Genomic DNA, 22,980 nt, shown 5'->3' on the forward strand with positions numbered 1-22,980 from the left:
AGTTCCATTAAACCTCTCCACCAGGCCATTGGTTTGATGGTGGTAAGGGGTGGCAACCAAGTGATTCACCCCATGAGCTTCCCACAGGCTTTTCATGGTCCCTGCCAGGAAATTAGTTCCCGAATCTGTAAGGATGTCGGAGGGCCAATCTACCCTGGCAAAAATGTCTGCTAACGCCTGGCACACACTTTTAGCCCTGGTGTTGCTTAGAGCTACTGCTTCCAGCCATCGGGTAGCAAAATCCATGAAAGTCAGTATGTACTGCTTTCCTCTGGGTGTCTTCTTTGGGAAAGGACCCAGAATATCCACAGCTACTCGCTGAAATGGGACCTCAATTATGGGGAGTGGCTGGAGAGGGGCTTTGACCTGGTCTTGGGGCTTTCCCACTCGTTGGCACACCTCACAAGACCAGACATAATTAGTAACGTCCTTGCCCATTCCCTCCCAGTGGAAGGACTTCCCCAACTGGTCTTTGGTTCTGTTCACCCCAGAATGGCCACTGGGATGATCATGGGCTAAGCTCAAGAGCTTTACCCGGTACTTAGTTGGAACTACCAACTGTCTTTGAGGATGCCAGTCTTCCTGGTGTCCACCAGAAAGAGTCTCCTTGTATAAAAGTCCTTGTTCTACAACAAACCGGGATCAGTTAGAAGAGCTGAGAGGCGGTGGGGTGCTCTGTGCCGCCGCCCAAGCTTTCTGAAGGCTGTCATCTGCTTCCTGCTCGGCCTGGAACTGTTCCCTTGATGCTGGAGACATCAGTTCCTCCTTGGACTGTGGACTTGGGCTTGGTCCCTAAGGAAGCGAGGCAGGTGATGGGGTTGTTTCCGTTGACTGTGAACCGCTGTCCGCTGGTGCACTATGTGGTATTTCAGGCTCTGGCTGAGCCTCTTGGGTAGGGTTATCTGCTGCTTCTGCCAGTTCAGGCTCGCTGGTGCCCTCTGGTGTTGGAGTTGTAGACGGGTTTGCAAGCGCTGGACTCAGTGCTGGCAATGGTTCTGGTGCTGGGTGCGTTGCCAGTTCCGGTTCTGGGACTGGCTTTGGCTGGGTCTCTGGGATTGGCTCCACTACGGCTGTTGCAGTCGTTGGCAGGGGATCCGGTTCCACCACCTTTGTTTGGGTCTCTGGTAACACAGAGGGGGCCCTGTGGGACAGCTCAGGAACAGGGATGGGTGTGAAAGCTTGCTTAGCCTGGCTGCGGGTGACCATTCCCACCCTCTTGGCTAGCTTCACATGGTTGGCCAAGTCTTCCCCCAGTAGCATGGGGATGGGATAATTGTCATAGACTGCAAAAGTCCACATTCCTGACCAGCCCTTGTACAGGACAGGCAACTTGGCTGTAGGCAAGGTTAAAGTGTGTGACATGAAGGGTTGAATTGTCACCGAAGCCTCTGGGTTGATGAGTTTGGGGTCCACTAGGGATTGGTGGATAGTCAACACTTGTGCCCCAGTGTCCCTCCACGCGATAACCTTCTTTCTGCCCACTCTTAAGGTTTCCCTTCGCTCCAAGGGTATTTGAGAGGCATCTGGGCCTGGGGATCTTTGGTGTGATTGTGGTGTAATGAACTGTAATCAGTTGGGGTTCTTGGGGCAGTGGGCCTTTATATGTCCCAGTTCATTACATTTAAAACATCGCCCTGCTAAGGTATCACTGGGGCGAGGTTGGTTGGTGGAGACTGGTGTGGTGGGGTGAGAAGGCGTCTGGGGTTTTCCTTGGAATGTCTGTGGGGCCTTGGGTTGCCCCCGGTGATAGGGTTTTGTTTCGGGTTTCCCCTTCTGATATTCGCCCCAACGGCTACTAGTTTTTTTCTTTTCTGCCACCTCCACCCATTTGGCTCCAATCTCCCCTGCCTCGGTTACAGTTTTGGGCTTCCCATCTAGGATGTAGCTTTCTATTTCCTCAGGAACACCCTCTAAGAACTGCTCCATTTTCACTAGGAAAGACAGATCTTCCAGAGATTTAACACTTGCTCTTGATATCCAGGCATCACAATTTTTTTTTCAATGTGGTAGGCATGTCGGGTAAATGACACGTCTGGTTTCCACCTTAGGGCTCTGAACCGCCGACGGGCATGCTCGGGTGTTATTCCCATTCTGATTCTGGCCTTGTTTTTAAAAAGTTCATAACTGTTCATGTGTTCCTTTGGCATTTCAGCCGCCACCTCTGCTAAGGGTCCACTGAGCTGCGGCCTCAGCTCTACCATGTACTGGTCTGTAGAGATGCTGTACCCAAGGCAGGCCCTTTCAAAATTTTCTAAGAAGGCCTCAGTATCATCGCCTGCCTTGTAGGTGGGGAATTTTCTGGGATGGGAAGCGGTACCTGGAGAGGGGTTGCTAGGGTTGGATGGTATTTCCTGCCTAGCCCTTACCAACTCCAGTTCATGCTTCCTTTCTTTTTCTCTCTCCTCCCTCTCTTTTTCTTTCTCCTCCATCTTTTTCTTTCTGCTCCATAGCTCTCTCAGCAGCTTCTTTCTCGAGTATTTTTAATTCGAGCAGTCTCTGATATTTCTTTTCATTTTCTTCTGCTTCTAGTCTGGCCAGTTCTAGTTTGTTAGCTGCTTCACTGGTAGTCATTTTCCGGCTTTCTTGTGCTGGGCCACACCCCTCTGCAGTTCACTGAAACTGGGATGCACTCAGCTCAGGGCTGCTTAGGTAACAGAGGGTATGTCTACACTACGAGAGTAGTTCGATTTTACTTAAATGGAATATGTGGAATCGATATTACAAAGTCGAACGTGTGTGTCCACACTAAGGACAGTAATTCGACTTTGTGAGTCCACACTAACGGGGCAAGCGTCGACATTGGAAGCGGTGCACTGTGGGCAGCTATCCCACAGTTCCCGCAGTCCCCGCTGCCCATTGGAATTCTGGGTCAAGCCCCCAATGCCTTCTGGGTAAAAAAATGTGTCGAGGGTGCTTTTGGGTAACTGTCGTCATCCAACCGTCACTACCGCCCTCCCTCCCTGAAAGCGCCGGCGGGAAATCAGTTCGCGCACTTTTCTGGTCAGTGACAGCGCGGACGCCACAGCACTGCGAGCATGGAGCCCGCTGCGACCATCGCTGCAGTTATGGCTGTTGTCAACACCTCGCACCTTATCATCCACCTTTCCCAGAGGCAGATGCTGAGAAATCTGGCAAGGAGGCTACGGCAGCGCGGTGAGGACCTGAAGTCTGAGAGTGGCACAGACCTGTCAGAAAGCATGGGACCCCGCGCCGAGGACATCATGGTGGCAATGGGTCATGTGGATGTTGTGGAACGGCGATTCTGGGCCCGGGAAACAAGCACGGACTGGTGGGACCGCATAGTGCTGCAGGTCTGGGATGAATCCCAGTGGCTGCGAAACTTTCGCATGCGGAAGGGGACTTTCATGGAACTTTGTGAGTTGCTGTCCCCTGCCCTGAAGCGCAATGACACCCGGATGCGAGCAGCCCTGAGTGTCCAGAAGCGAGTGGCCATAGCCCTCTGGAAGCTTGCAACGCCGGACAGCTACCGGTCAGTCGCGAACCACTTTGGCATGGGCAAATCTACCGTGGGGGTTGTTGTCATGCAAGTAGCCAACGCAATCGTTGAGCTATTGCTCTCAAAGGTAGTGACCCTGGGAAACGCGCAGGTCATCATAGATGGCTTCGCCGCGATGGGATTCCCAAACTGCGGTGGGGCTATAGATGGAACTCACATCCCTATCCTGGGACCGGACCACCAGGCCAGCCAGTACATTAACCGAAAGGGCTACTTTTCAATGGTGCTGCAAGCACTGGTGGACCATAGGGGACGTTTTACAAACATCAATGTCGGATGGCCGGGCAAGGTTCATGACGCTCGTGTTTTCAGGAACTCTGGTCTGTTTAGACGGCTGCAGGAAGGTATTTACTTCCCGGACCACAAAATAACTCTTGGGGATGTGGAGATGCCTATAGTCCTCCTCGGGGACCCAGCCTACCCGCTAATGCCCTGGCTCATGAAGCCCTATACTGGCACCCTGGACACTGAAAAAGAACTCTTCAGCTACCGGCTGAGCAAGTGCAGAATGGTGGTGGAGTGTGCTTTTGGACGTCTCAAGGGGAGATGGAGAACCTTACTGACTCGCGGTGATCTCAGCGAAACCAATATCCCCATTGTTATTGCAGCTTGCTGTGTGCTCCACAATCTCTGTGAGAGCAAGGGGGAGACCTTTATGGCGGGGTGGGAGGTTGAGGCAAATAGCCTGGCTGCTGATTACGCCCAGCCAGACAGCCGAGCGATTAGAAGAGCCCAGCGGGACGCGCTGTGCATCCGGGAGGCTTTGAAAGCCAGGTTCCTGAGTGAGCAGGGTAACCTGTGACTATTAAGTTTGTGTACAGAGAAGCTGAACCTGACCCCGTTTCTTTACCAAGTAAATATTCACTATCCTCTCCAGTTACATACCCCATTCCCCCCCCTTCCAACACACGTTTAAAAATAAAATCACTTGAATTTTGTTAATGAACACCGTTTTCTTTATTACTGTTTTCTCGGTAAAGTGTTGAACCTGGGACGCAGACTGTGGTGGGGAGCAGGTGTAGTGTAGTGATGCAAAGGACGCTTCTAAACTCCAGGAATGACAGGCTCCGCAGTGGTGGACTGGTTGTTTCAACGGAGCCTGCCACCCCTCCTGTTCGGGACTCTGTGTGTGGGGGCTATGTGACTTTGTGGCAGGGGGAGGACGGTTACAGATCCCCTGCTGCGTGGCTGCATAAGATCTCTAACCGCCCTCCCCCGCCACAAAGTCACATACCCCCCCCCCACACACAGAACATGAAAACCACCTCCCAGACTGACCAGGGTAACTAGTGACTGCAATGTGTGTGTGCCCTGCTGCTGAACCTGCCCCCGCCTCTGTACCCTGGTAAAGGTGACTGTCCTGTCCAATTACCAACCCCCTTCCTCCCCTTCAGACAGACTCTCCTGTAAAAGAACATGATGGAAACAGTAATTAACAGAAACGTCTTTTTTATTAGCAACAACACATGAAACTGGGGGATGAAACTTGGAGGGGGGCTTGGGTGAGGCGGGAAGGAAAGGACTTATCAAATTTTGGGGAATGAGAGCCTTCTGGTACTTGAGCAGTCTGCAGGGGTGGAGTGAGAGTTTTCACGGACTCTGCCGCCCCTCCTTCTTGGGACTTTGGGTGAGGGGGGTATGGGACTTGGTGGCGGGGGAGGGCGGTTAGAGAGAGACTGCAGCGGGGCTCTGTCCTCCTGCCTCCGGTCCTGCAGAACATCCACAAGGCGCCGGAGCGTGTCCGTTTGCTCCCTCATTAGTCCAAGCAGCGTTTGAGTTGCCTGCTGGTCTTCCTGCCGCCACCTCTCCTCCCGTTCCATGTGTGATTGGTGCATTTGGGACAAGTTCTTCCTCCACTGGGTCTGCTGGGCTGCCTGGGCTCGGGAGCAAACCATAAGTTCCGAGAACATGTCCTCCCGTGTCCTCTTCTTCCTACGCCTCATCTGCGCTAGCCTCTGGGAGTGTGATGCCAGGCTAGGTCGGGAGACAGTCGCAGCTGTGGGATGGGGAAAAAGGGAGTGAATTCCTCAGAAAGATAAATTTAGTTGTGAACAAAGAACATAGTCTTTCTCTGTGAACAAGACCATGCACAGCACCTATCACATGCGCACTCAGGACAAGGTCGAATTTTCGGCCTTCGCATTCAGTGCCTGGGGTCTTGCAGTGCAGATCAGAGAAGCGGGGCAGGACACCGGAATTTGTGTAGCAGGCAGACATGGTAAGCCGTAGACTTGTGGCTGCTTAAAACTTTAATAATAGCACTGGCCTCCTTTCACGTTGAAAGCAATGCCAGTCCCTGCTGCCAGCAATCCGGCAAGCATGAACTCTGCCCCTGTCCCACCCCCTCGCGGCTGTCCCAGGGAAAGATCCCTGTATGCTGCCCCTCTCCTGCCTCCACCGCGTGGCTGTAAACCGCCGGTTACAGTTCTGTAAAGGAACAGGCAAACAGTCCCAATACTAACATTCCCCTACCTAATTCAAAGCAGGTCACCATGAGCGACATCACTCTGATGAGGATTTCAGAGACGGAGAAAGAAAGGATGCTTCGGGAAAGCCTGCAAAGACCAGGGCCGTATGCCGCCATGCTCTGCAAGGCAATGATCCCGGAGTACTTGCTTGTCTCCTGGCGCGGAAACGTCTCCTACTACGGAGGAACATAAGTGATCTCTCTCCTGCCATCCATCTCCATCCTCTGACGAACAGAGGCTAGGGACACCATTCTTACCCATCCTGGCTAATAGCCATTTATGGACTTAGCCACCATGAATTTATCCAGTCCCCTTTTAAACATTGTTATAGTCCTAGCCTTCACAACCTCCTCAGGTAAGGAGTTCCACAAGTTGACTGTGCGCTGCGTGAAGAAGAACTTCCTTTTATTTGTTTTAAACCTGCTGCCTATTAATTTCATTTGGTGACCCCTAGTTCTTGTATTATGGGAATAAGTAAATAACTTTTCCTTATCCACTTTCTCAACATCACTCATGATTTTATATACCTCTATCATGTCCCCCCTTAGTCTTCTCTTTTCCAAACTTCTCTTTTCCTAGCCTCTTTAATCTTTCCTCATATGGGACCCTCTCTAAACCCTTAATCATTTTAGTTGCTCTTTTCTGAACCTTTTCTAGTGCTAGAATATCTTTTTTGAGGTGAGGAGACCACATCTGTACACAGTATTCGAGATGTGGGCGTACCATGGATTTATATAAGGGCGGCAATAATATATTCTCAGTCTTATTCTCTATCCCCTTTTTAATGATTCCTAACATCCTGTTTGCTTTTTTGACCGCCTCTGCACACTGCGTGGACATCTTTAGAGAACTATCCACGATGACGCCAAGATCTTTTTCCTGACTCGTTGTAGCTAAATTAGCCCCCATCATGTTGTATGTATAGTTGGGGTTATTTTTTCCAATGTGCATTACTTTACATTTATCCACATTAAATTTCATTTGCCATTTTGCTGCCCAATCACTTAGTTTTGTGAGATCTTTTTGAAGTTCATCACAATCTGCTTTGGTCTTAACTATCTTGAGTAGTTTAGTATCATCTGCAAACTTTGCCACCTCACTGTTTACCCCTTTCTCCAGATCATTTATGAATAAATTGAATAGGATTGGTCCTAGGACTGACCCTTGGGGAACACCACTAGTTACCCCTCTCCATTCTGAGAATTTACCATTAATTCCTACCCTTTGTTCCCTGTCTTTTAACCAGTTCTCAATCCATGAAAGGACCTTCCCTTTTATCCCATGACAGCTTAATTTACGTAAGAGCCTTTAGTGAGGGACCTTGTCAAAGGCTTTCTGGAAATCTAAGTACACTATGTCCACCGGATCCCCCTTGTCCACATGTTTGTTGACCCCTTCAAAGAACTCTAATAGATTAGTAAGACACGATTTCCCTTTACAGAAACCATGTTGACTATTGCTCAAGAGTTTGTTTTTCTATGTGTCTGACAATTTTGTTCTTTACTATTGTTTCAACTAATTTGCCCGGTACCGACGTTAGACTTACCGGTCTGTAATTGCCGGGATCACCCCTAGAGCCCTTTTAAAATATTGGCGTTACATTAGCTAACTTCCAGTCATTGGGTACCGAAGCCGATTTAAAGGACAGGTTACAAACCTTAGTTAATAGTTCCGCAACTTCACATTTGAGTTCTTTCAGAACTCTTGGGTGAATGCCATCTGGTCCCGGTGACTTGTTAATGTTGAGTTTATCAATTAATTCCAAAACCTCCTCTAGTGATACTTCAATCTGTGACAGTTCCTCAGATTTGTCACCTACAAAAGCCAGCTCAGGTTTGGGAATCTCCCTAACATCCTCAGCCGTGAAGACTGAAGCAAAGAATCCATTTAGTTTCTCCGCAATGACTTTATCATCTTTAAGCGCTCCTTTTGTATTTTCATCGTCAAGGGGCCCCACTGGTTGTTTAGCAGGCTTCCTGCTTCTGATGTACTTAAAAAACATTTTGTTATTACCTTTGGAGTTTTTGGCTAGCCGTTCTTCAAACTCCTCTTTGGCTTTTCTTATTACACTCTTGCACTTAAGTTGGCAGTGTTTGTGCTCCTTTCTATTTGCCTCACTAGGATTTGACTTCCACTTTTTAAAGGAAGTCTTTTTATCTCTCACTGCTTCTTTTACATGGTTGTTAAGCCACGGTGGCTCTTTTTTAGTTCTTTTACTGTTTTTCTTAATTTGGGGTATACATTGAAGTTGAGCCTCTATTATGGTGTCTTTAAAAAGGGCCCACGCAACTTGCAGGGATTTCACTTTAGTCACTGTACCTTTTAACTTTTGTCTAACTAACCCCCTCATTTTTGTATAGTTCCCCCTTTTGAAATTAAAGGCCACAGTGTTGGGCAGTTGAGGTGTTCTTCCCACCACAGGGATGTTGAATGCTATTGTATTATGGTCACTATTTCCAAGCGGTCCCGCTATAGTTACCTCTTGGACCAGCTCCTGCGCTCCACTCAGGATTAAATCTAGAGTCGCCTCTCCCCTTGTGGGTTCCCGTACCAGCTGCTCCATGAAGCAGTCATTTAAAGTATCGAGAAATTTTATCTCTGCATTTCGTCCTGAAGTGAAATGTTCCCAGTCAATATGGGGATAATTGAAATCCCCCACTATTATTGGGTTCTTAATTTTGATAGCCTCTCTAATTTCCCTTAGCATTTCATCATCACTATTACTGTCCTGGTCAGGTGGTCGATAATAGATCCCTAATGTTATATTTTTACTAGAGCATGAAATTTCTATCCATAGAGACTCTATGGAACCTGTGGATTCGCTTAAGATTTTTACTTCATTTGAATCTACACTTTCTTTAACATATAGTGCCACTCCTCCCCCTGCACGGCCTGTTCTGTCCTTCCGATATATTTTGTACCCCGGAATGATTGTGTCCCATTGATTGCTCTCAGTCCACCAGGTTTCTGTGATGCCTATTATATCTATATCCTCCTTTATCACAAGGCACTCTAGTTCACCCATCTTATTATTTAGACTTCTGGCATTTGTGTACAAGCACTTTAAAAACTTGTCCCTGTTTATTAGCCTGCCTTTTTCTGATGTGCCAGATTCTTTTTTATGTGACTGTTTATCATCTGATCCGGCCCTTACATTATACTTTTCAGTCCTCTGCTCCTGACTATAACCTGGAGATTCTCTATCATCAGACTCTCCCCTAAGAGAAGTCTGTGTCCGATCCACACGCTCCTCTGCAGCAGTCGGCTTTCCCCCATCTCCTAGTTTAAAAACTGCTCTACAACCTTTTTAATGTTTAGTGCCAGCAGTCTGGTTCCACTTTGGTTTAGGTGGAGCCCATCTCTCCTGTATAGGCTCCTCCCATCCCAGAAGTTTCCCCAGTTCCTAATGAACGTGAACCCCTCCTCTCTACACCATCGTCTCATCCACGCATTGAGACTCTGAAGCTCTGCCTGCCTACCTGGCCCTGCGCGTGGAACTGGGAGCATTTCTGAAAATGCCACCATAGAGGTCCCGGATTTCAGTCTCTTCCCTAGCAGCCTAAATTTGGCTTCCAGGACATCTCTCCTACCCTTCCCTATGTCATTGGTACCGACACGTACCACGACCACCGGCTCCTCCCCAGCACTACACATAAGTCTATCTAGATGCCTCGAGAGATCCGCAACCTTCGCACCAGGCAGGCAAGTCACCATACGGTTCTCCCGGTCATCACAGACCCAGCTATCTACATTTCTAATAATCGAATCTCCCATTACTAACACCTGCCTTTTCCTAGAAACTGGAGTTCCCTCCCCCGGAGAGGCAACCTCAGTGCGAGAGGCAACCCCAGAACCATCTGGAAGGAGGGTCCCAACTACGGGAAAGTTTCCCTCTGCTCCCATTGACTGCTCTACTTCCCTGGGCCCTTCTTCCTCCTTAACAGCACAGGTGCTGTCTAAGCGGAGGTGGGACAATTCTACAGTGTCCCGGAAAGCCTCATCAACATAACTCTCTGCCTCTCTCAGCTCCTCCAGTTCCGCCACCCTGGCCTCCAAAGTCCGTACATGGTCTCTGAGGGCCAGGAGCTCCTTGCACCGACTGCACACATACGCCACCCGCCCACAGGGCAGGTAATCATACATGCAACAGTCGGTGCAATAAACTGGATAGCCCCCACTCTGCTGCTGGGCTTCTGCCTGCATTGTATCCTAGTTAGTGAAAGGGTGGTTTACAGAAGGGAGTTTTGGAATGTGGTTTGGTTTATAGGTTTTAGGGGGGGGCCACGGGGATGGACCCAATAAGGCCGCTCTCCCCAGGAACCTGATGCAAAGGCTTTCCAATTACCTCCAGGAGAGCTTCGTGGAAATGTCCCTGGAGGATTTCAGCTCTATCCCCGGACATATAGACCGGATTTTACTGTAGCTGCACTGGCAGGGACTAAACAGTAGAGCGGCTAGGGCAGAACGATCATGCTAAACCGGACATTGTTAGATTTTTTTTTCCAGTAGTTGCACTGCCAAGGACTGAACCGTTAAGCGCCTAGGGCAAAGTAATCATGCACAACCCATTGTTAATATTCTTAATATTCCTGTTCTGTTAAAAATAAATGTTTACATGTTTAAAACACTTACTGGCTGATCCTTCCCCTGATTCTGTGTCCGGGTTAACGGCTGGGGACGGTTGGTAGGGGATCTCTGTGGGTGATGAAGAGATCCTGGCTGTCGGGGAAATCAGCGTTGTAAGCGCTGTCGACTGCCTCGTCCTCCTCATCTCCTTCCTCATCTTCCCCGTCCGCTAACATGTCCGAGGAAGCGGCCGTCGACAATATCCCATCCTCAGAGTCCACGGTCAGTGGTGGGGTAGTGGTGGCGGCCGCACCTAGGATGGAATGCAGTGCCTCGTAGAAACGGGATGTCTGGGGCTGGGATCCGGAGCGTCCGTTTGCCTCTTTGGTCTTCTGGTAGCCTTGTCTCAGCTCCTTTATTTTCACGCGGCACTGCGTTGCATCCCGGCTGTATCCTCTCTCTGCCATGGCTTTAGAGATCTTCTCGTAGATCTTTGCATTCCGTCTTTTCGATCGCAGCTCGGAAAGCACGGACTCATCGCCGCACACAGCGATCAGATCCAAGACTTCCCGATCAGTCCATGCTGGGGCCCTCTTTCTATTCTGAGATTGCATGGAAATCTCTGAGGGAGAGCTCTGCATCGTTGCCAGTGCTGCTGAGCTCGCCACGATGTCCAAACAGGAAATGAGATTCAAACTGGCCAGACAGGAAAAGGAATTCAAATTTTCCCGGGGCTTTTCCTGTGTGGCTGGTCAGAGCATCCGAGCTCGGACTGCAGTCCAGAGCGTCAACAGAGTGGTGCACTGTGGGATAGCTCCCGGAGCTATTACCGTCGATTTCCATCCACACCTAGCCTAATTTGACATGGCCATGTCGAATTTAGCGCTACTCCCCTCGCTGGGGAGGAGTACAGAAGTCGAATTAAAGAGACCTCTATGTCGAACTAAATAGCTTCGTGGTGTGGACGGGTGCAGAGTTAATTCGATGTAACGGTGCTAAATTCGACATAAACTCCTAGTGTAGACCAGGCCAGAGACTTTCTAATTAGCTATATCCGAGAGGCAGAAAGGAGAGGGGGAAAAAAAAATTTCAGCTTGTAAATTCCTTTTGCTGTCTGCTTGCTCAGTTTGAAACCTTCTCTTAACAAAGACCCTTGTTAAAAAAACTTAACACCTCTGCCTTCAGGCAAGGAGAGAGAAGATATGCATCTACCTTCAGCTCTGCTCTCCAAGCAGCTAGAAAGGAGAAAAAAAAATCTTACTGGCTTTTGGTTTAAAATGATCCCACCGCTCTGCCACCATGTCAAGGTTCCTTCCCCACTCTGAACTTCAGGGTACAGATGTAGGGACCTGCATGAAAACCTCTAAGCTTCTCTACCAGCTTAGATCTGCTTTTGCTGCCACCACTCCCAATGTGCTAACTCCCTTCCCTGGGTAGCCTTGGGAGACTCTTCCACCAATTCCCTGGTGAACACCGATCCAAACCCCTTGGATCTTAAAACAAGGAAAAATCAATCAGGTTCTTAAAAAGAAGGCTTTTAATTAAAGAAAGAAAGGTAAAAATCATCTTTGTAAAATCAGGATGGAAAATAACTTTACAGGGTAATCAAACTTAAAGAGCCCAGAGGAACCCCCTCTAGCCTTAGGTTCAAAGTTACAGCAAACAGAGATAAACACTCTAGCAAAAGGAACATTTACAAGTTGAGAAAACAAAGATAAAACTAACATGCCTTGCCTGGCTGTTACTTACAAGTTTGAAATATGAGAGACTTGTTCAGAAAGATTTGGAGAGCATGGATTGATGGCTGGTCCCTCTTAGTCCCAAGAACGAACAACCCCCAAAACAAAGAGCACAAACAAAAGCCTTCCCCCCCACCAAGATTTGAAAGTATCTTGTCCCCTTATTGGTCCTTTGGGTCAGGTGTCAGCCAGGTTACCTGAGCTTCTTAACCCTTTACAGGTAAAAGGATTTTGGTGTCTCTGGCCAGGAGGGATTATAGTATTGTACACAGGAGGGCTGTTACCCTTCCCTTTTAGGTATGACAAACAGTCTCTTCTGACAGTGGAGTGCTTCTACTGTAGGAGAAATAGTCCCGCAGCGCATACGAGGTGTAGAGGTAGGCGTCAGGACGCGTTATTGAGGAGCACCTGTCTATAGGAAATTACAGAACAGCTTTTTGACAGAGGGTAGACAGGCTTGGACAGAAAACCTTCAAATCCAGCTAATCATTCATCTGCATTCCAGGTTCAAGGCAGGAGAAACCACAATAAACATTGTGCAAAGCTGCTGTCAGAGAGCTTTTGTTTACAAACTCGCCTCTCACTATGGCATTGGTCCGGAGCAAAGAGTGGCCCCTGCTCGATCACTTTCACCACTTCCTACTGCACGTGGGCCTTTGTGGGAAGTATCCCATCCTAACAGTGGCCTGGCTGGCTGAGCAAGTGAGACCTGAGTTACTGTGGCACGTATGAGTAAGGCAGGGCCTATCTTTCTGTTCTGTGTTTGTACAGCACCTAGCACAGTGGGGTCCTGCTCCATGGCTGGGCTATTACACAAATAATTACTAATGGACATGCCTAGGTACTGCAGGAGCATGGCTCAGAGTACCTTTTCCAGGTGCCAGGGGAAGCTTAGCTGTGTCTGTTTGAGACTCCTCGTGTGAACAGAGCTTTGAGAACCACCTTGTGCCATGAGAACTGCTCAGATACACTCCTGGTATCCAGCATGCTCCTCTACTATCGGCAGTGGGTGAACCTCAGTGCTGGCTGCTCTGGATGTTTCTCTGAATCCTTTTGGTTGCTTTTCTGAGCCTGCTGGGGCCAGAGATTTGAGCACTGAAGGGAAAAAAACATTTACCAAACTGTTTGTTTTTGAACCCAAAACCTGTCTTCTACTTTGGCTGAAGTTTGGGTTTACCTGTGTTACTCCAGATATTTTCATCCAGGTTAACCTTTATTGTAGATGAAGAGAGCAATAAAAATCAGGAACAAACCACAATAAAGTGTCCATGAGGGAACACAGGGCCAATCTCGGCTGGACCAGCCTGCGCTGAATGCAGCACACATGGCCAGATTTTCCATTGCTCTCAGTAAAGAGGGGAGTTCTCTGTGGTTTTCATTGAGAGCTGAGTAACTTTGAAAATCTGGCACTTCATTTTGGCACCTAGATGGGAACTGGGCTCTTCTGCAAATCTGGCCCAAAGTGTCTGCCAGTCTTTTCAGGCAGCAGAGGCCTCAGACATAACGTAGACACAGAAAACAGAAGTGTAATAGTTACGTAGCTAAATCCGCCTGTGGTGGAGATTTGAGTTCAGGCTGGATCTAATTTTATCCCGAATGGTGGTCTCAGTGTTACAGGCATAAGAACTCTTTGCGCCACCGAGAAAAACACGTTAGAAGCAGGAAATGAGTAGTCTGATTTCCAGTAACATATGGACCCTGTGGATTTTGTTTCATGCTCCAATTAGCATTACAGTGGAGTGGAGATGGGGGCTGAACGCAAATGCTGGATCCCAGCACCCCTGGAAAATCTTGGCAGCTTGGATCTGTCCCAGATTTTGTGGTCTGGGATTGAATTAGCTTTCTTCTTTGGAAGAAACCACTTTCCTGACAGCTTGTGAAAGGCTGTAATTCTGGGCTGCCGAAAGACTGGGGGGAGAAAGGGGAAAGAAATGTGAGTAAGTCGTCTCCCAAGCTGACCTTCAGATCGCAACTGGCACTAGAAGTAAAGGGCCATGCTCTGGTGCCCATTGATTCCCTGATGCCACAGAACACTCTCTGCCACCACAGAGGTCTAGCTACTGGTGTGGCCGCTCAATGTGCTTTTTGCCAACGAGGCCACAAAATCATTAAGTGTCTTATGGGCACGGAAAGAAAGGATGTGAAAATTACAAGGGAGGCATCAAGTCGGCCGGGGCAGCTGTAGCGGAGCAGGTACCTGCCACAGAGGCACAGTCTCATTAATGCAGCCCTTGTGCAAAAAATAAAATAAAATCAGCCCTTCTAGTTTCCACCCCCTGCCAGCACCAGGCTGTGGAATAAACCCAAATCAAAATAACCCCAAATCAAACAGCCAAGCCTGTTAGTTTGTGGTTTAACGAGCACGTGTTTTATTATTTTAACTCTGGCCTGGGTGGGAAATAATTACACGGGGGCAGCAGGCTTTTTTCCCTTAATATTTTTGCTGTTGATTTTGCAGCTTTACAGGTCACCTTCTGAGAAGGGAAATCTGTGCCTGGGCTAAAAATAATAATGAGCAAATAAAAACACCTTCAAAGCAAATGCCCAGAGATGCGGCTCAGGTGCAGCATTGGATTTGGGGTCTGAGGTGCTAGCCAGTCAGACCTGTTCAGATCTAGGGCTCTGCTCTGGGCCCATAGAATCATAGAAGATTAGGGTTGGAAGAGACCTCAGGAGGTCATCTAGTCCAACCTCCTGCTCAAAGCAGGACCAACCCCAACTAAATCATCCCAGCGAGGGCTTTGCAAGCCGGACCTTAAAAACCTCTAAGGAGATTCCATCACCTCCCTAGGTAACCCATTCCAGTGCTTCACCACCTTCCTAGTGAAAAAGTTTTTCCTAATATCCAATCTAGACCTCCCCCACTGCAACTTGAGACCATTACTCCTTGTTCTGTCATCACTGAGAACAGCTGAGCTCCATCCTCTTTGGAACCCCCCTTCAGGTAGTTGAAGGCTGCTATTCACCCCCCCCCCCCACTCTTCTCTTCTGCAGACTAAATAACCCCAATTCCCTCAGCCTCTCCTCATAAGTCATGTGCCCCAGCCCCCATATCATTTTTGTTGCCCTCTGCTGGACTCTCTCCAATTTGTCCACATCCTTTCTGTAGTGGGGGGGCCCAAAACTGGATGCAGTACTCCAGCTGTGGCCTCACCAGTGCCGAATAGAGGGAAATAATCATTTCCCTCGATCTGCTGGCAATGCTCCTACTATGTAGCCCAATATCCTGTTAGCCTTCTTGGCAACGAGGGCACACTGCTGACTCGTATCCAGCTTCTCGTCCACTGTAACCCCAGGTCCTTTTCTGCAGAACTGCCAATTAGCCAGTCGGTCTCAAGCCTGTGGCAGTGCATAGGATTCTTCCGTCCTAAGTGCAGGACTCTGCACTTGTTGAACCTCATCAGATTTGTCTTTGTTGAACCTCATCAGATTTCTTTTGACCCAATCCTCCAATTTGTCTAGGTCACTCTGGACCCTATCCCTACCCCCTAGCTTAGTGTCATCTGCGAACTTGTTGAGGGTGCAATCCATCCCATCATCCAGATCAGGGGCGGGCAAACTTTTTGGCCTGAGGGCCGCATCGTGGCCCGCTCCCCTCCCATCCACCCCGCCCCCCGGGACTCCTGCCCCAGCCAACTCCCCTGTTCCCTGACTGTCCCCCCGGGACTCCTGCCCCAGCCAACCCCCTCTTCTCCCTGTCCCCTGACTGTCCCAAGAACCCCTGCCCCTGACTGCCCCCCACCGCCCCATCCAACCCCCCCTCCTTCCTGACTGCCCCCCCCGGACCCCTGCCCCCATTCAGCCCCCCGTTCCCTGCCCTCTGACCGCCCCGACCCCATCCACACCCCCACCTCCTGACCACCACCCCAAACTCCCCTGCCCTCTATCCAACCCCCCCCCTCCACTCCCTGCCCCCTTACCACGCTGCCTGGAGCACCGGTGGCTGGCGGCGCTACAGCCCCACCACCCAGCTGGAGCCAGCCACGCCATCACCACCGCGCAGCACAGAGCACCGGGTCAGGCCGGGCTCTGCAGCTGCGCTGCCCCAGGAGCTCGCAGCCCCGCCGCCCAGAGCATTGTGCCGGTGGCGGGGCGAGCTGAGGCTGCGGGGGAAGGGGGCAGCCTCCTGGGCCAGGAGCTCAGGGGCCGGGTAGGAGGGTCCCGCGGGCCGTAGTTTGCCCACCTCTGATCATTAATGAAGATGTTGAACAAAACTGGCCCTAGGACCAACCTCTAGTGCACTCCTCTTGATACTGGCTGCCAACTAGACATCAAGCCGTTGATCACTACCCGTTGAGCTCGATGATCTAGCCAGTTTTCTATCCTCCGTACAGTCCATTCATCCAATCCATACTTCTTTAACTTGCTGGCAAGAATGTTGTGGGAGACCGTATCAAAAGTTTTGCTAAAGTCAAGGTATATCACGTCCACCGCTTTCCCCATATCCACAGAGCCAGTTATCTCATCATAGAAGGCAATCAGGTTGGTCAGGCATGACTTGCCCTTGGTGAATCCATGCTGACTGTTCCTGATCATCTTCCTCTCCTCCAAGTGCTTCAAATTGGATTCCTTGAGGACCTGCTCCATGATTTTTCCAGGGACTGAGGTGAGGCTGATTGGTCTGTAGTTCCCCGGATTCTCCTTCTTCCCTTTTTTAAAAGGAGACACTACATTTGCCTTTTTCCAATTGTCCAGGACCTCCCCCCATCGCCGTGAGTTTTCAAAGATAATGGCCAATGGCTCTGCAATCACATCAGCCAACTCCCTCAGCACCCTTGGATACATTAGATCCGGCCCATGGACTTCTGCTTGTCCAGCTTTTCTAAATAGTCCTTAACCTGTTCTTTCACCACTGAGGGCTGCTCACCTCTTCTCCATACTGTGCTGCCCCGGGCAGCAGTCTGGGAGCTGACCTTGTCTGTGAAGACCGAGGCAAAAAAAGCATTGAGTACTTCAGCTTTCACTGACACGAGGTTGCCTCCCCCATTCGGTAATGGTCCCACACTTTCTCTGACCACCTTCTTGTTGCTAACATACCTGTAGAAACCCTTCTTGTTACCCTTCACATCACTGGGAGGGTTGGCTCCATCTCCAACATCCGCACCAGTGTGAATCCCTTGATTTAGTGGAGACATGCCTGATACTCACCAGGAGCGAGAGGAGACTTAGACCCTTTGTCTCTGTGTAGATGCTGTTGGCATCTGTTGAGTGCAGGGGGAGGACACCACGCTATGAGTCTCTGTCCGCTGCATTTGGGAGGTGTGATTGCAGCATATGTAGACCTAGGTAAGCTAGATCGAGTAACAGCAGTGTAGCTGCAGCAGCACGGGTGGGAGTTGTTCGAGGTGCACCAGGGTACCATGGGGGAGGACCCCCCCATGCTGTCCTCTGGGCTCTTGTGGCTTCACTGCTAGTGTTACCTGAGCTGGCATTGATAGAGTTGGTACCATGCAGCCAGTGCAGTGGGGCTGGTTCCTGCAGCTGGGCTCCCCGCAGGGGTCCTTCCTGGCGTTTCCCCACTTCCGGAGGCTCATGTCCCCTCTGCTCTGCTTGCAGGACTTGCTCAGCGCCAGCTAGGGTTGCCAACTGTCTAATCATATAAACCAAAACACCCTTGCCCCACCCCCCTGCCCTTCCCCGAGGCCCCCGCCCTTGCTCCACCCCTTTTCCGAGGCCCTGACCTGCTCACTCCATCCCCTCTCCCTCCTTTGCTTGCTCTCCCCCACCCTCACTTACTGTCACCAGTGCGGGAGGGCATGTGGGCTCTGGGCTGGGGCGTGGGGCCGAGGGGTTTGGAGTGTGGGAGGGGACTCCAGGCTGAGCCTGGGCACAGGGGTCCAGGAGGGGGCATGGGGTGCTAGCTCCGTGAGGGAGTTTGGGTGCTGGAGGGGGCTCAGGGCTGGGGCAGGGGGTTGGGATGCAGGAGGGGGTGTGGGGTGCAGGCTCCAGCTCGGAGGCGCTTACTATGGGCGGCTCCTGGTCGGCAGTGCAGGGGGGCTAAGGCAGGCTCCTGCCTGCCCTGGCCTCGCATTGCTCCTGGAAGCGGTTGGCATGTCCCTGCGGGGGTGGGGGGACAGGAGGCTCAGTGCGCCGCCTGCACCCGCAAGTGCCGCCCCTGCAGCTCCCATTAGCTGTAGTTCAGAACCAAATCCAGCCTTTCTCCTCCGAACAGTGAAGGGCCACGAGCCAGGGCTGTGGTTTGGCCTGTGATTCAGGGCTACCCTGGTCTGCTTTGCAAATCTGGCCCTAAGAGACTTGCCAAAGACCCCCATTCTGGCAGCAGGCCTGGGGCACAATGAGGATGGAACCCAGCTGGGCTGGCCCAGGGCTCTGCTCTCACCATTGGAGCCAGCTCTCACCCAGTGTCTTTAACAGACTAGGCTCAATTCTGCTTTCAGCTGCGTCTGTGCATCCCCAGACCAGGTGCTACAGAATGTCTCCCCTTTGTCAGGAGGACACCAGGATCTGTCCAAGCCAGTGGATTATTTTCCCGCCCCCTCCTTGGCTGTTCCTCTTTCATTTTAAAATAGTCATTTAAAAAAAATCCAAATACACAAGAGAAGCAAAAACAAATATGGTCCCTTTCCCGAATACTCCTGCTCAGCGCCATGAGTGCCCCTTTCATAAGCAGACAGAGTCCCTGGGGCACCCTGAGGCAGGCGATGCCTGTTTGCGCAAGGCTGGGCCTGCAGTGGTTAGGCCTCCCAGCGCTGTGGCAGCAGCACCACAGGCGTAAGCCGTGTGTGGGCACTGAGGGACATGCCATGCAGGGATGGATATTGCTTGAGGGCGTGTCCATTTGTGATGCCCTCTCCTCCCTTTGGGACCCGTGGGATGGGAACGAGAACAGGCTACTGCAACGGCAGGCAGCACATGCTATTCCCAGCCGTGGCTCATAGAGAGCAGCAATGGGGCTTTGCAGCCTGCATTCGCTCGAGCCAGCAGTGCTCCGTGTACTCCTGCCACTTCTGCTGCCAAGGAGTTTTTGCATAGAGTCCAGGAATAATGTCTAATAAAGCCCAAGCCTTGCAGCGAGCCATATCCCCATTCCAGGCCACAGCTGGCTGGCACCTTGCAACAAGAATCTGCTGTGGTTAGGGTGATCAGATAGCAAGGGTGAAAAATTGGGACAGGGGTGAGGGGTAATTAGCACCTATATAAGACACAGCCCCAAATATCAGGACTGTCCCTATAAAATTGGGACATCTGGTCACCCTAGCTGTGGTCACTGTACGTGACCCGGGTGTCCTGTAAGCAACAGCCGGAGGTCGTGGTGAGTTGGGTGCTCTGGGCCAGGCTACCGGGTTCATTAGCTAGTGCTGGTCTCTCTGCATTCACGTCAAGAATCCATTGAGTACAAGGGCCATTCGGATCAGTCAGTCCAAATACTTAAATATTCAGAAGGCTAAAGTCTAGGCTTGTGATTCAGCCTTCCCCACCAGCCAGGGAAATCCTGGGGCCTGCTTTCCTGTGGCAGAGCTTGGACTGACAGGACTGATCCATTCCTCTAATGATTATTTTTGCAAGAATGGGGGAGAGAAAGAGACCAGCTGCCATCACACCCTCGCCAGCTAATCTGCAGACAGTGGTTTGGTGCATTTTCCTGTTCTGCCCGCCTGTGCCCGCTGGGCAAGCTGTGCTGGTGTCCGTTACTATTTCAACAATTGCATTCATGAGTGTTAAGTCCCAAGGGCTGTAAAAGTCACATGACAGCGGATGGCATTTTAGCAGCCGTCTTAATCCTGGTGACCCTGTGAGTGGGGGTCTGAGGCGCTCTGATTAATGTACAACAGATAGGGGGGCAGATTCTCAGCTGCTGTAAACTGATTGTGGTGCTACACTGAGGTCTAGCCCAGTAACTGATTAAGCCTTACGCCCTCCATCCAGAGAAGTAGGCCAGTATCATCAGCCCCATTTTATAGACCGGGGGGAAATTGACGTGCAGGGAGTTGAAGTGACTTGCTCCAGGTCACAGAGCTGGAATTCTATCCCAAGAGTTCTTGGCCTCCTGATCCCTCCACTAGACTATGCTGCATCCCAGTGAGATTGCAAGTATGTCTCTGTCCACACACTGATGGAGAGCAGAGCCCTGAGACAGGGACAAAGAGGGAACTAAAAACCGGTGTCTGTTTAACCCTTTGGTTAACATGCTTGATCTCTGCAATACTCTGGTGTGGCTGAATGGAACCTGGATTGTTTTTTGTGCCCTGCTCTAGGTGATCATGGGAGGTGGCCGGAAATACATGTTCCCAAAGAACACCAGTGATGTGGAATACCAGAATGATGACAAGTACAGGGGCACTCGTCTGGATGGCAAAAACCTCATCGATGTCTGGAGAGATAAGAAACCTAAAGACAAGGTAAAGGGGAGGGAGGGAGATGTCTGGGGAGAGGATCAAGGCCAGAGGGGCTGCAGGTTTAAAGATTCTTTACTCAGGGATCTCTGGTTCAAGCTCATGTTAAAAGATAGGGAAATGATCCTGCTGATGTAGCACTTCCCTTGTTCAAAGCCCCGCACAGTCAGTAACTAACCTCCACAGTGCCTGCCAGGAATGGGGAGTGTTTGCAGTTCTGTCTGGCACCTTCCATCCAAATGAGGAGCTGTGTGTCCTACAGACATCAACAGGGAGCAGACGGGAAACTGAGGCAGACAGGTGATGAGTCTCACCCAGGATCATACAGTGAGTCAGCAATGGAGCCAGGATTACAGCTTGGGAGCTCCTGACCCACCGTTGAGGGTTCTTCAGGATGAAAGGTGCTCTAAGAAACTGTTATCTGGACACCCAGGGCACTAATGAAAGAAAAGAAGGTTCCTGAGTTTCAGCATAAAAGTACTTCTCTTTAGAGTATGCAGTGTTGTTGTAGCTGTGTCAGTCCCAGAATATTAGAGAGACAAGGTGGATGAGGTAATATCTTCTATTGGACCACTTCTGTTTTATGGTTTTATTCTGATTTATTGGGCCAATAAAAGTTATTACCTCACCCACCTTGTCTCTCTTTAGAGTGACACAGATGAGCCCAGCTGCCTTTGACCTTTCTTGGCCAGAGACTTTGTCCCATCAGCACTTTGCTGTCTCTCTAGATATCTATGTGGCTGCTAGAACCATAGAATCTTTGTTGCTGGAATGTCAATGGGGGGCTGTTGATTACAAAGAGGGTTGTTGCCGGCTTCCACCCAGTTTTTCCAGTCACCTCTCATACCCAGGCTAGGAGCTAATCTTTGCAGAAGACCCTAGACACCTGTATGGTTTTTATTTATATTCCAGAAGTCTTGAGGTCAAGGCCCCACTGAAAAAACACACAGGAAGAGCTTGCAGACTAAATAGCTAAGACAGATAAAGGGTGGGAGGGGGTGAAGCCACTTGCCAAGGTCACTCAGTAGAGGTTGGTGTAGAACCCAGGCCTCTGAAGCCAGTGTCCTAGCCACTGGATCAATCTGCCTCTCTTTGTATGTTCCGCTGCCTAACTAGATAGTATCCCCAGTGTTGAAAGCTGACTTTGTCCTAATATAGCCTCCCTAGCAGATATCCTGACAAACCCAGTTCTGAGCTGTGTTGTCTGGAATTTCCTGCATGTGCTGCTCTGGGATTGAGAGCTCGGTCTCAAACTCTATCACTTCTCGGTGTGCAGCTTGTCTACACCTGAAATGCTACAGCGGCACTGACACTCTGTGCTGACAGGAGGGGTTCTCCCGCTGGTGCAGGTAATCCACCTCCCCAAGAATCAGTCGCTAGGTCAACATTCGTCCATTGACTAGCACTGTCCACACAGGGACTTGGGTCAGCTTAACTGCATTGCTTAAGGGTGTGGATTTTTCACACCCTGAGTCATGTAGTTAAGCTGACTTGATTTTCTAGTGTAGACCAGGCCTGGGATTTCAGTTCCTGCTTAGGTGGGGATGCTGGGGGGATGAGGGAGAGAGACTGGAAATGATGGCGGTTGAACCCCTGAAGACTGTAGTGAGCCCTGGTCGTCTGAATGGCTTTGATGTTGATGGAAGTTAGATTTATAATTGACTTCAGCTTTAAGTGCCCACGTTGCATCCACTGAGAACATAAGTAATCTCTCTCCTGCCATCCATCTCCACCCTCTGACAAACAGAGGGTAGGGACACCATTCCTTACCCATCCTGGCTAATAACCATTAATGGACTTAACCTCCATGAATTGATCCAGTTCTCGTTTAAACGCTGTTATAGTCCTAGCCTTCCCAACCTCCTCAGGTAAGGAGTTCCACAAGTTGACTGTGCACTGCGTGAAGAAGAACTTCCTTTTATTTGTTTTAAACCTGCTGCCTATTAGAGTGAAAACAGGAGTCAGCAGAGGACAAATGGGGATGGTTATTCCTGTCTAAGGGATGATATTGTGTGTGGGAAACTGAAAATCCCTGGACCCTCTGGAGTGACCTTTGAAACTAGCCCTGCAGCAACCTTGGGGAGCTCTGCAAACACACCAACTCACGCCCTGATCCAAGCCTGAGCCCTGAACTCCTCTGTTGCTCCAGCAAGTGCTGCCACTAGCACTTGTTGTAGCACTGGGAAGGAGACAGCACTGCTCCGTGTATCGGGAGCAGCCCTTGGAGCAGCTGGGATGGGCTCAGGAAGGAAGCACATCCAGGTCTTAGCCAGGGGAGGCTGCCACTGCATGGTGCTTTGTTCAGGGAGAGAAGACCTTCCATGCCCCCACCCCCA

The 22,980-nt window shown here is 50.3% G+C and overlaps 1 protein-coding gene across 1 annotated transcript in view; it reads left to right on the forward strand.

The window, feature by feature from the left end:
* The window catches only part of ALPL (alkaline phosphatase, biomineralization associated), a 50,483-nt gene that overhangs the window by 16,627 nt on the left and 10,876 nt on the right, over positions 1–22,980 (forward strand). Inside the window, 1 exon segment of the mRNA XM_065421219.1 lies at positions 20,507–20,650. Coding sequence (XP_065277291.1) covers positions 20,507–20,650 — 144 coding nt within the window.

The sequence above is a fragment of the Emys orbicularis genome, chromosome 22 (assembly GCF_028017835.1).
Source record: "Emys orbicularis isolate rEmyOrb1 chromosome 22, rEmyOrb1.hap1, whole genome shotgun sequence".
Taxonomy (NCBI): Eukaryota; Metazoa; Chordata; order Testudines; family Emydidae; genus Emys; species Emys orbicularis.